A 14,775-nucleotide genomic window follows, 5' to 3' on the forward strand; every position below is an offset into this window, starting at 1 on the left:
TTTTCTTACACAAACGCGTCGATTCGCTTCAGAAGGCCTTGATTAACACCCCGGAGCCGTGTGGAGCAGTTATATGACGGACAGATGCATTTTTTTATGGACTTCAAAAACAGAGCAACTATTACTGCCATTATAATGCTTGGATTAGCCTGAACATTTTTAATATAACTCTGATTGTATTCGTCTGAAAGAAGAATGTCATATACACCTCGAATGACTTGAGGGTGAGTAAATCATGGGCTAATTTTCATTTTTGGGTGAACTATCCCTTTAAGGGCAGGGTTAGTGTGGCTCTGCAGTGAGGAGCCTCTCAGATTTTTAGAAAAAAGTAAACATGTAGCCCCACCCCTAAACTTAACCTGAAGAGTGAGATTGTACGAATTAGCCACCAATTCGGCAAAAAAAAACGTAAAATGGTTTGCCATGAGGTTGTGTTGCGAACATCATAGCAAAAGACTTTACACTCTAAAAAATGCTGGGTTAAAAATAACCCAATTTGGGTTGAAAATGGACTAACTCAGCAATTGGGTTGTTTTAACCCAGCAATTGGGTTGTTTTAAATAAACATTTAACCCAACCGCTGGGTTAGAACAACCCAAATGCTGGGTTAGTCCATTTTCAACCCAAATTGGGTTATTTTTAACCCAGCATTTTTTAGATTGTAGCAGTCTCCATTTCCTTTCCATTTAATTTAATTGCTGTCTAAGAGAAACAGTTCAGATTTTGAGATTGGCAACACTAAAAATATCTTGCCTGGTCCATTCAGCCATTTAAGTTTCTGTTCTAACACATACCGAAAGTAACAGCCAGTTCAACCTGAATTATATCTTAGCCCTGATCATACAGTTTGTTTATTTATGTCTCTCACATTTTTATTATGATTGCTGCACTATTCACATTTCACATTGTGTGTTATAATCCTCACATCAGGACAGTTTTGAGATCCCCTGTGAATTGTAACAGGCCCATCATTCGGCATTAGCAGACATTTGAAACATGACGGCTCTAAACATGTTTGTGTTGATAGTCAAGAGTTAATTATGACGGGTTTCGCTCAGGGCTGGCCATATGGATCGGGCATATGCTGCGTATATATAGAAAAGGGTGGCATGTTTAATTGATACAGTTCCACGCTCCATAAACATCCACAGCGAGGGAGAAAGGGGACAGATCTACGGGGAACTACATCAAACAATCAGTGTAGACTCAAACAAACCATCTTACTTTAAAGTGTGAAGGCAAACCAAGCGGAAGAGAGGGACTCATCTGTCTCTTTCTCTGCCCATCACTTTGACATGAATAAAAGAGTATATTTTCATGTATTATGATATGGAGCACAGTAGTAAAGTGGCTCATACTTATGGTTAGTGATTTGAACAAAGCCCAAACCCTTCTTTGGAAACTAAATAAACATTCGGAGCCGGTTTCTACACATTCTGAAAGTGTAACAACCAGCTGAATCGGTTGAACCTTAGTTCTCGTTCTACAGTTTGTTTAGTTAAGCGCTTTGACTTATGGATGTGTTGTGAGAGGAGAGAGAGAGCGAGAGAGCGAGAGCGTATGCAACCTTTCATTGCTGTGGATATGAATAGCTGGTGTTGCAGCCACATTTTGGTTAGCCAGTGTCTGGGATCTATTATAGTATCGCGTGTGTGCACACACACACACACACATCTTTGCGTCTGTTATTTTAGTGCTGCATGTATTTTTATAGGAGTGCATTTTAGAGACAGGTTTAATCCAGGGAATGTGTGCAGCAGAGTTTGCTCCAATCTCGACTGCGCTGAAATGCAGTATATCTATCTTTCTTTTTCCTGAGGACAACAGGAATTCTCCATGTCTGGGATGCTGGGGGTTTCTGCAGAGGTTAAGGGCTCTGTTGTTAGACACTTTAGATCATTTTAATATCTGAAATGTTTTTCTTCTTCTAGACAACAGTGAGAGCTTAGTTAGCATAGTGTGTGTGTGTGTGTGTGTGTGTGTGTGTGTGTGTGTGTGTGTGTGTGTGTGTGTGTGTGTGTGTGTGTGTGTGTGTGTGTGTGTGTGTGTGTGTGTGTGTGTGTGTGTGTGTGTGTGTGTGTGTGTGTGTGTGTGTGTGTGTGTGTGTGTGTGTGTGTGTGTGTGTGTGAGAGAGATGTAATATATCTTTAAAATGTCTTAACATGTTTATTATATTATATATATAGATAGACAGACAGACAGACAGACAGACAGACAGACAGACAGACAGATAGATAGATAGACAGACAGACAGACAGACAGACAGACAGACAGACAGACAGACAGACAGACAGACAGACAGACAGACAGACAGACAGACAGACAGACAGACAGACAGACAGACAGACAGATAGATAGATAGATAGATAGATAGATAGATAGATAGATATTTATAAAATATTTATATATATATTTATATATTAAATATATTTACATCCTTCCATCATAATTATTATATGAATGAAATAAATTTAAATCCATCCCTTCCTTCCTTCTTTCCTTCCATCCTTCCTAATTATTATATATATGAAATATATTTAAATCCATCCATCCATACACCCATCCTTCCTTCCTTCCTTCCTTCCTTCCTTCCTTCCTTCCTTCCTTCCTTCCTTCCTTCCTTCCTTCCTTCCTTCCATCCTTTCTAATTAGTATATATATGAAATATATTTAAATCCAGCCAGCTATCCATCCATCCATCCATCCATCCATCCATCCATCCATCCATCCATCCATCCATCCATCCATCCATCCATCCATCCATCCTTCCTTCCTTCCTTCCTTCCTTCCTTCCTTCCTTCCTTCCTTCCTTCCTTCCATCCTTTCTAATTAGTATACATATGAAATATATTTAAATCCAGCCAGCTATCCATCCATCCATCCATCCATCCATCCATCCATCCATCCATCCATCCATCCATCCATCCATCCATCCATCCATCCATCCATCCATCCATCCATCCATCCATCCATCCATCCATCCATCCATCCATCCATCCATCCATCCATCCATCCTTCCTTCCTTCCTTCCTTCCTTCCTTCCTTCCTTCCTTCCTTCCTTCCTTCCTTCCTTCCTTCCTTCCTTCCTTCCTTCCTTCCTTCCTTCCTTCCTTCCTTCCTTCCTTCCTTCCTTCCTTCCTTCCTTCCTTCCTTCCTTCCTTCCTTCCTTCCTTCCTTCCTTCCTTCTTATATATATGAAATATATTTAAATCCCCCATCCTTCCTTCCTAATTATTCTATACATTTAAATCCATCCATCCATCCATCCATCCATCCTTCCTTCCTTCCTTCCTTCCTATTATATACATTAAATAAATGTAACTCCATCCATCCATCCTTCCTTCCGTCCTTCCTAATTATATATATATGTAATATATTTAAATCCAGCCAGCTATCCATCCATCCATCCATCCATCCTTCCTTCCTTCCTTCCTTCCTTCCTATTATATACATTAAATCATTTTAACTCCATCCATCCATCCATCCATCCATCCTTCCTTCCTTCCTTCCTTCCTATTATATACATTAAATAATTTTAACTCCATCCATCCATCCATCCTTCCTTCCTTCCTTCCTAACTTTTAAAAACATTAAATAAATTTAAATCCATCTATCCATCCATCATCAAGATTTTGCCAAGTAAGACATGTTTTTTTGATCTTGAAACAACATGCCTGTCCAAAAATGTTGTCCTAACCCTATCCCTGTCCCTAAACCTAGCCCTACCCATAACTCATCCCTAAAACCAGAGGGAAATTATATGCCTAAACTTGACAGAAACTGTAAACTTGTCCTTTAAATCTGATTGGTTGATGTTGATCCAGGAACATGTTGTACTTGGTGAAATCACATTCACCGTTTAGGAACATGCATTTATGAAGATATCTTTATAAGGCCAACCAAAGTATGTGATTTTATTTTTATTTTTTGCATAAGTGTGGTTTCATTTGTTCTTACATGCTTTCATAAACTTGATAAATGGTTGTGAAAACGTTTGTATGCAGATTGCACACAACCAATTGTGCATACACATGGTTAGTGAATGAGACCAAATGTCTTGAACTTTGCTCTTATTTGCCCAGAAACCACAATCTGCAGTCAGCAGTCGGATTTCTTCATGCATGTGAACTCAAATTCCACCAATATTAAATGATTTGAGCTGCTATCCACATTCATTTTATATCTCTATATTATCGCCGTGTCAGTGTGAGTCCCATTTGTGTCTGTTTTATTCCTCTAGCTACTTCTCGGTTAAGTCTCATCAAGATCAACCCATGTGAGCCATAGATTTCCTTGGTTTTTGTGCACTAGTAAATCACTTTTACTTTAAAATCAACTGGTAGAGACCTCTTGCCCCATAATACCGCTGTGTGAACAGACTTTGCCCTCGGCTTTACTGTGTGATTTAACGTCGTCCCACTAATGGATAAACTGGAATGGGGCTTATTCAGTTCCGCACACCCAGTCAGTGCACCTCCCAGCATACAAATGAACTGGGATGAATGGACACGACACTCTGAGGAAAAAAAACAACACCTTGGCGGTCGTGTCGGGAGAAAGAGTCGCTGTGTGAGAGGTTTGTGCTGAATAAGTCACGGATATACTGGGAAGTCAGGAGGTGTGAACGGGAACCAGTTTGGAGAGTCTGGTCTGACTGTGCACAGCATGCAGAGCTGAAGTGAGCTTAAGATGAAACCCGCTGATTACAGGCCGCACGAGTCCAACGCTGCACATGTGCGGCAGAAATGTGTTCAGTCACAAGCTTTCAGAATAGATTTGACCCTCTATGAAGAAAACCTGTGTGTTGTTTCGCACAAGTGAAAAGAGTCTATAATTATACGGTCTTTACATATTTTGGTAACATTTTACAATAAGGTTTCATTTATTAACATTAGTTAATTTATTAACTTGCATGAACAAACAATGAGCATTACATTTGTTACAGTATTCGTTCATCTTTGTTAATGTTAGCTAATGAAAATCCAGCTGTTCATTGTTTGTTCACGTTAGCTCTAATGTTAAAAAAATAAAACTTTAGATTTTAATAATGTATTAGTAAATGCTGAAATTAAAGGTGAAGAAACCATCCAGAAACCACTAGGCCAGTGTTATATATTTTGTTCAGTTGAGTACTTAGAATATCCCAAATGTTTTCAACTATTTGTAAATCGTGAGAAAATTGCTATTTTAACCGAGGAGCCGGGACGTGTGAGCTATGCGTGTGAGGGAGTCGCCTGTCGATCGCGTCATATCTGCGTCACTCTCGGTCTCCGGTTTTATTCAGTGAAACACTTTACTCTCACTGCAGTGTGAACAAGTGTCATAGCAGCCGCCGAGCGAACGTCATAACTTCCTTTTCAACACACTCAGATATATCTAATACGATAAACAGAGCTGCGTTACCTCACACTCAGCACTGGAGAAGAGGAAGTGCCGCCGGCAACCGTGTCATAATAAAAGTCCCGCCAGCGACTGCCATAATAACAGTCCCGCTCTTCAATCGCTCCTGCGGCCTAGATCAGCTCCACAACACTCGGTCCTGCTCTGCTTCAGACTACAGTAATGTTAATAATCGCATCCATGAACATGATTTCTGCCCGAGTCCTATCCTGACTGTTTTCCACCGGCTGTGAGGTGAAGACCACATGTCCCGAGATTCTGCGCTCAAACGTGCCGTCATCAAACTACGCCTTTGTTTTGAACAGGCGACCTCTAGTGGACGGAAAAGTTACATAGTGTAGCTTTAACATGAACAAAGATTAATAAATGCTGTAGAAGGGCAGTTAATTGTTATTTAATGTTAACTAAAGTAGTTATTTATTGTTTATGGGAATTTTTGGCCATTCTTCTAGAAGCGCATTTGTGAGGTCAGGCACTGATGTTGGACGAGAAGGCCTGGCTCACAGTCTCCGCTCTAATTCATCCCAAATCTGTTCTATCGGGTTGAGGTCAGGACTCTGAGCAGGCCAGTCCAAGTTCCTCCACACAAAACTCACTCATCCATGTCTTTATGGACCTTGCTTTGTGCACTGGTGCGCAGTCATGTTGGAAAAGGAAGAGGCCGTCCCCAAACTGTTCCCACAAAGTTGGGAGCATGATTGTCCAAAATGTCGTGGTATGCTGAAGCATTAAGAGTTCCTTTCACTGGAACTAAGGGGCCAAGTCCAACCCCTGAAAAACAACCCAACACCATAATCCCCCCTCCACCAAACTTTACACGTAGCACGATGCAGTCAGGCAAGTCCCGTTCTCCTGGCAACCGCCAAACCCAGACTCGTCCATCAGATTTCCAGACAGAGAAGCGTGATTGGTCACTCCAGAGAACACGTCTCCACTGCTCTAGAGTCCAGTGACGGCGTGCTTTACCCCACTGCATCCGACGCTTTGCATTGCACTTGGTGATGTAAGGCTTGGATGAGCTGCTCGGCCATGGAAACCCATTCCCTGCAGCTCTACACGCTGTTCTTGAGCTAATCTGAAGGTCACATGACGTTTGGAGGCTGTAGCTATTCACTGCAGAAAGTTGGCGACTTCTGCGCACTGTGCCCCTCAGCATGCGCTGACCCCGCTCTGTGATTTTACGTGGCCTACCACTTCATGGCTGAGTTGCTGTTGTTCCCAATTGCTTCCACTTTGTTATAATAACACTAACAATTGAGCGTGGAATATTTAGTAGTGAGGAAATTTTACGAATGGACTTATTGCACAGGTGGAAACCTATCACAGTACCACGCTTGAGTTCACTGAGCTCCTGAGAGCGACACATTCTTTCACAAATGTTTGTGCTTCAAATGTAATATATACATTTTTTGTATATTTTTTTGTATATTTATGTATCTATTATATTTATTGAAAAAAAAAATATATATATATAAATATGAGTAATGATTTATTTATAATTTCCATTTTTGTTAGTGTCCAAATGTTGATTTTTCCCTAAAGAGACAGAAATGCCTTTATGTTGAAAAGTTTTAAAGTCTTTTGTCATTGGACAACCTTTATGTTCCACAATTTAGTTTATTTTCTAGTTTTTTAAGAACCCAGAAACCAAAACACTGACCTGAAGAACTTTTTGAACATCCAAAGAACCTTACAGCAGCTCAAGAAACTAAGAGTGAAGGGTAAAAATATATTACTACAGTACTGCGATTATAATGCTGATGACTTATATATGTTATATTATGTTTCAGGCCACCGAACCGTTTCTGGTGAATGAAGACCCGTCCAGAGGTCCTGGGATACCAGAGTGCTTCGTCGTGTCTGATTCCTACAGGGTACGTCTCCATATTATTCCTCCAGCATTGTTATATGATGTTGTGGAGTCAAAAATATAACCTTGATTATTATTTCCATATGCACATTTCCATATGCACAATCCTGCAGAAAGTAAGTCTCATAATTTTACCGGAGCTCTGTTTTCTTGTGGGAAATGAAAATTATAACCTGCATACTTCTATAAAATGAGAAGTATACATGAGGGTAAGGCTGCAAGGAAGGGAGGGCAAAGAAAAAACACTGCAAAGCAGAAAGAAGTGCAGCTTTTAAAATTCCACCCAGCGAGCGAGCTGGATTTACAGCGATGGGAGTGAAATAAAATGGTCATAAAAACAGAAGGGCGGGACGGAGAGATGGAGAGATGGGAAGGGGAGTCTGTGGATGACTGAAAATGAGACTGTTAATGAGCTGGGAGCCGCTTTTCTACTCCTCGTTTCCAGCGGATCGCTTTTGCCAACGTTTCGGGGGGAAAAATCTGGGTTGCTCAGAGAGCAGGCATTCGCAGAAATGGAGGGAAAATGATGAAACGTGATTGGCTGACAGTACAGAAGGGGCTGGGGTGTAAAATATAGCCGTGTTGGATATCAGGAATGTGTCAGACTATATCGTCCTACGGGTTAATTTAGAGGATAAAGGAGGGCTTGGCTATATTTTGTGCTGATTTGTACAGCAGTGTGTTTGTCTATTTTTGTTTTGTGTAGAAAGCAGGAGCAGTTCGTTGCTCACACCGAAACAACGGCTAAAAGTTTTGTCTTGATGTTTTAGTAGCTGATGAATCTCAACCGGTGGGTTGCGACCCAAAAATGGGCCTCAGTTCTGATAGAGTCTCGGACAGCAGAGTAAAAAACATGCTAAATGCAAACAATTAAATGCAGTTTAACCATATCATCACGCATGGTTATGATATATGATATCTATCTTTTTGTTGTTGATGTCCAGTTGCGAACCACTGAACTTGACCATGTTTAACTCTGGTGAGAACAAAATACGCAGGCAATATATAAACCTTGAACAATCAAGCTTTTACTTTCAGTTTAGACGTTTTGTTCTTGTAGCTCAACTGCACTGTTTGAAGAAAATGTTCTATATAGAACCTTATAGGGGTTCCCATCGCTTTGTGGATTTAGTTAATTCAATTTCCATTTTGTTTTAATTCATTTCTAAGTTTTTTTAAGATTCAAGAAGATCCATCCATCCCATATAGAACCCCATTGAATCTTTTTTTTCTTCTTAGACTCTTAAAATAAAGGTTCTTTATTGATATTGATGGTTCCATTTTAACATCCATGCCCAGTAAAAACAACACGTTCTCATGAAATGCGTATATATAGCATGAATTGTATTTATCGTGCAATGTATATGCCAAAATGAGTTTTTACGTGCATATGATACGCTTTGCAAGTTTAGTGGGGGGGGATTACGTGCATATAACACGTTATAAAGTGTGTATCATATTCACGCGAAAACTGCATATTATATGCACGTAAAAACTCATTTTGGCGTATAAATCACACGATAAATGCAATTAGTGCTATAGATACGCAGCTTCATGAGATCAGGCTGGTAAAAAAAACACGGAAGCTTGTTGAATAAAACAATTTAAAAGATAATTGCAATTTTTTTTTTTTCCCCCTCACAATTCTGACCTCAAATTGCAAGATATAAACTTGTGATTGCGAGTTATAGTTGCCAGATATAAACTTGAGTTTATATCTGTTACGTACTGCTCCGAGAGACAAAGGGTTGAGAATCCAAATACAGCTTTAATGAAGGGTAATCCACAATCGTAATCAAAACAGGCAAAAGGTCATACACAGGCAAGCAGTCCAAACAAGGCAGGGGACAGAGGCAAAAGGGTAAGAGACAAGGCAAGAGATCCAAAGAACAACAAGACATGAAACAGGGGCGAACGCTCAGAAATGCAGTGTAACAACATACAAGACTTCGCAATGAATGATAGACATGATCAGGCTTATATAGTGTGAGCTAACAAGGTAATGGGGAGCAGGTGGATGTAATCAATGAGTGCTGATGAGTCCGGGCAAAGGATTATGGGAGATGTAGTCCTTGATGGAGTGAGAGTCCGGGGTGGAGTGCCCTCAGGTGGTAATCAGGGGCACTCTCACTGGTGATTGTGACAATATCTCGCAATCCTGACTTTGTAACTCCCGATTCTGACACTGAATTGTGAAATATACAGTAAACTCGCGATTGTGAGTTATAAAGTCAAATTCTTTGGGAAAAAAAGACTGACTTTATGAGTTTATATCTCACAATTGCAGAACGTTTCTGTACTATATATACGTTGAATAACTGTAATAGATCGAACCATTTTTGGAAGTGAAAAAGGACAAGTCATTGTATAATTTACAGTGAAAAAACGTCAGTTGACATTCCTAGAATTCCCTGCAAGACACTTTACATTTGATGTATTTTCGTTGAAATAACTTTTTTTTATTTGTTTTTTTCTAACCAGTTATGTACATTAGGGTTTATGTTACATCTAATGTTTTTAAATGAATGTTTATTCAGGGCTTGACATTAACGCTTGTCCGGGACAAGTGGATTTTTTGAAGGGGCAAGTGAAAGAGAATTTTACTTGCCGGACGGACAAGTAGCCTGATAAAACGTCATTAACAAAAAATAACTAGGGAATCACCAAAATGCAAGAATGATTCTGCATTCATTACTGTAAGTGGCTATTGACAGTGGATGATAATATATAATGTATAATGAACTGACGGTAACTAACTTTGCACTGTTGACGCTCGCGCAGCTCGAGGAGAAATCGAAACATATGTGCACCGCTCACACAGTGAAACCCAGTTAACACACTGCCGTAAAAATGTAGAAATGTGGAGTTTATTTATATTTATAACATGATACAGTTGTCACATTACCAAGAGTGCTGTTTTCCTGAATAACATCACGACTGAAAATTACACTGATTTCATATGACGGTTCCATAAACCATTATTAACATTAAGTAACTTACATTTTAGACGCAATATTGAGTGTTTTTGTTCTATTTCAGCAGCGAAAATAGTTCCAAAAGATCACAGCAGAACGAGTGTCACAGCAACAGCGTGTTATTGAATGATTCAGCGTTTTGAATGAATCGATAGAATCAAAGATTCAATGACCTATTCGTAAACAACTGCCTCACTCAGCGTTTGAACGAATCGACTCAATGACTCACTCATTCAGACGGTCACCTGCTGCCACCTACTGGTGGTTTAGTTTCATCTTTCCAACATTGCTTATTTGTATATTCAAAAAATATTTAAAACCATCTCATAACATTATTTAATGCAGTTGTAATTTTTCAGTGTAAGTTATTTAATTTGACTGGTAACAGCCAGTGTCGTCTTCTAATTTAATTTATTGATCCAATTTAAGAATATAAAAGGAAATCTGAATCATAGCCTACACTGTTAGACATTTTATTGTATTTTTGCGGTAACTTACTGGCAGCACTATTGCCAGTAAGTTAATGTAATTGCCCCTTTACAGTAGCTAACCGTAAATAATATAAATGGTATTTTACTGGGCTTTTTTGCGGTAAGTAACTGTAAAATTGCGGTAAAGTCTAACAGTGTATATTTAATAAGATTAGGGGAAAAATGCCCTTTATAAAAGGTACAAATATCACAAATATGCATATGTCAAAGCTGATTGAACACTGGTGAGAATATTGCTTCAGAATAAATTTTATGTACAACACACACACCTTTTTTTTTTCCTTTTTTTTCTGACAAGCACATTTTTTACTCGGACAAGTGGATGACAGATTTTTTTACGTGAACATGCTTAATGTCGAGTCCTGGTTTATTGCATATTTTTATTGTTATGTGTGTTTCTATGATGGTGTTTAGTGTTTGTGCCCTATTGTAATGATCAGACCGCATGGTCTGAAGCACATGGCGCATGTGCACTTAGGGCGTGTCCGAATCCACTTTTGCCACAATGGAAAAATGGTCGGCGCTCCAGACGCATGGTCCAAAAGGGTTGTACCTAGTAATGAGTCACGGGTGTGTTTTGGGTGTACTGGCAATAAACCAATCAGAGTCTCATCTCCCATTCCCTTTAAAAGCCAGTTGCGCTTGCACCATGGCAGATTCGCTATTACATGGCAGAATTTGCGAGCATTAAGACTGAACGATTCTCCTTTTATTTTAAATATTTAAAAATGTGTGTGTGCTGCTGCGCATCCCTGTGTGTGTAATAAGCAATGTGTACATGCGTTGTGCATCCGCCTATAGGCTCATATAACTAACACACTCTTTAAATAACACAAAAAATATTGCGCTATTGACTTTAGTCCAGGTTTTTGTTGGTCAATCGTTTTCAGTTCCTCAAAATAGCAGCTCACCAACAATGCACCTGAACACACCTGGTTTTCAGACCAGCACACACATGGGCGAACAGATGGGCGCGAGTGCATATGCTATTTAAACAACGTGGAGCTGGAAGTGAAAATGAGAACTGTGTCGGCTGAAACTAGCAAAAAACACTGGCGTCCGGCCTATTTCAGTTAATGAAATTTTTTTGTTGATTTTTACTGTAAATTTAAGTTAAACCTAAAATGTTTCTACCATATACATTTCTGGCAACCTCTGCAGCTGACATTTTTTACCGTAAATTTAACAGATTTTTTTTTTTTTACAGCGTGGAACCGTTCCACACTCTTAAAAATAATCAACCTAATGGAATGGAAAGGTTCTATGGATGTTTAAGTTTCTTCATGGAACCATCAATGCCAATAAAGAACCTTTTTTTAGAGTGTATGCCACAAAAGGTTTTAGTTAAAAAAAATCTTTAGATGTTTGAAATGCTATTCACACTTATAGAAAAATATAGAACTGTTCGCTGAAAGTTTCTTTGGGGAAGCAAAATAATTTTTATATCTAATGCTCTATGTATGCTGATATCCAGCAGCTCTTGATTTACTCCCAGAGTGTGGTTCTGTCGTGTGTTAGTTTAGTCTTGTACCCACTCAAACCACTAAATGTGGGGCACATCTTGAGAGGTGGTACATGAGTTATCATGTTGTGTTTGCCATTTCTTTGGTTTGGAGAAACCTCCTCTCCTCTCACCACTGCAGGGCTTTGAACTGGTTTTGTGGCGTTTTGTTACAAATCAGTTCAGGATCTTGGGGTGGAAAAGACTAGGATATTCCCTTCATTTCACAACCACCTGCTTTTATGCACTTCAGCAGTTTAGTCGTTCCAAAAAGACCAAAAATATTTGGTAACTCGAGGTGACATGCTGTACTGCATCTTAAACTGTTTTACATTTTTTATTGTACATAGTTTTTGTGTGTGTGTTAACATTAGTTAGTTAACGACATGAACTAACAATTACAATAGTTGTAAAGGATTTATTAACAATGTTATTTTCAACATTTACCAATACATTAATTCTAGTTAATACTTAAACTAATGGGACCTTATTGTAAAGTGCCTTATTTCATATTTATTAAAAAATATGTATTGTATACAGTATGTATTTATATTTTGCATTAATTTTGCAAAAAAAAGTGAAAAGTGAAAAAAGTAAAGTATACATGTTTCCGTCATAGAATTTAAATATAAATCTATCTATCAATCTATCAATCTATCAATCTATCTATCTATCTATCTATCTATCTATCTATCTATCTATCTATCTATCTATCTATCTATCTATCTATCTATCTATCTATCTATCTATCTATCTATCTATCTATCTATCTATCTATCTATCTATCTATCTATCTATCTATCTATCTATCTATCTATCTATCTATCTATCTATCTATCTATCTATCTATCTATCTATCTATCTATCTATCTATCTATCTATCTATCTCTCTAGCTCTCTAGCTCTCTAGCTCTCTAGCTCTCTAGCTCTCTAGCTGTCTGTCTGTCTGTCTGTCTGTCTGTCTGTCTGTCTGTCTGTCTGTCTGTCTGTCTGTCTGTCTATCTATCTATCTATCTATCTATCTATCTATCTATCTATCTAGCTGTCTGTCTAGCTGTCTGTCTAGCTGTCTGTCTGTCTGTCTAGCTGTCTGTCTGTCTGTCTATCTAGCTGTCTGTCTGTCTATCTATCTAGCTGTTTGTCTGTCTGTCTGTCTGTCTGTCTATCTCTGTCTGTCTGTCTGTCTGTCTGTCTGTCTGTCTGTCTGTCTGTCTATCTAGCTGTCTGTCTGTCTGTCTAGCTATCTGTCTGTCTATCTATCTATCTATCTATCTATCTATCTATATGTCTGTCTAACTAGCTATATGCCTGTCTATCTAGCTGTCTGTCTGTCTATCTGTCTGTCTATCTAGTTATCTGTCTATCTAGTTATCTGTCTGTCTGTCTATCTAGTTATCTGTCTGTCTGTCTGTCTGTCTATCTAGCTGTCTGCCTGTCTATCTATCTATCTATCTATCTATCTATCTATCTATCTATCTATCTATCTATCTATCTATCTATCTATCTATCTATCTATCTATCTATCTATCTATCTATCTATCTATCTATCTATCTATCTATCTATCTATCTATCTATCTATCTATCTATCTATCTATCTATCTATCTATCTGTCTGTCTGTCTGTCTGTCTGTCTGTCTGTCTGTCTATCTATCTCTGTCTGTCTGTCTGTCTGTCTGTCTGTCTGTCTGTCTATCTGTCTCTCTGTCTGTCTGTCTGTCTGTCTGTCTATCTATCTATCTATCTATCTGTCTGTCTAACTAGCTATATGTCTGTCTATCTAGCTGTCTGTCTGTCTGTCTGTCTGTCTATCTGTCTCTCTGTCTCTCTGTCTGTCTGTCTGTCTGTCTGTCGGAAGCAATCAAATTAGAATCACAAATATGAAATTTATAAGGGACAGATCATGTGGAAATGATTCCTTTAACAAGTGTACATTTTCTCTTTTTACATGATATATAATGATTAACAGATTTATTTACATTCAAATCATATTAGAAATAACATGAACATGCCAAACATGCTTGACAGTAAAAAAATCAAGAATACGTTTCTCTCGAAGAAATCTGTACCTTTTAACCCAAAGTGATTATAGGTGGTTCACAAATAGCAGGTCAAAGGTCACATGAGGTAACTAGTGAGTTGCGGTGATGATTCACGCAGGTATGCGTTTCCTGTGTGGTCGTCCAGAGCACTTTCCTCTCTCTTCACTCCCCCGGCTTCCTCCCTTCTGCAGTTCACTTTCCCTCTCTTCCCGGGATCCCTTGGCAGAGGGCTGTAATTGGCCACACAGAGGCGAGTTCTCTCTTTGTTTCCCCTGCAGTGGCTTGCGGTGGAACTGCACAGGCAGCAGGGCCTCATAAATCTCCAGGCCTCCGGTGGCACATCCAGCCTTCAGCTCCGGTTCTGCTCAATGACTTCACCCCCACCAAAAATCCCCACCCAGGGACGCGCTCCAAAACTTTATACCTCCACTTGCCGCCTGCTCTTCCCTTAATGTTCACTCCTTTCATGTTTTTGCACATTCATTTAGAAGTTTGAAA

The 14,775-nt window shown here is 39.0% G+C and overlaps 1 protein-coding gene across 7 annotated transcripts in view; it reads left to right on the forward strand.

Annotated features, from left to right (window-relative positions):
• Positions 1-14,775, forward strand: part of nfixb (nuclear factor I/Xb) — a 203,752-nt gene that overhangs the window by 11,758 nt on the left and 177,219 nt on the right. For all 7 annotated transcript variants that reach the window (XM_079828366.1, XM_079828379.1, XM_079828376.1 and 4 more), the window contains exon 2: positions 7,191-7,274. In XM_079828366.1, the coding sequence (XP_079684492.1) occupies positions 7,191-7,274 (84 nt within the window). The remainder of the gene's footprint in view (positions 1-7,190; positions 7,275-14,775) is intronic.

Source organism: Gobio gobio, assembly GCF_949357685.1.
Source record: "Gobio gobio genome assembly, chromosome: 1".
Classification (NCBI taxonomy): Eukaryota; Metazoa; Chordata; class Actinopteri; order Cypriniformes; family Gobionidae; genus Gobio; species Gobio gobio.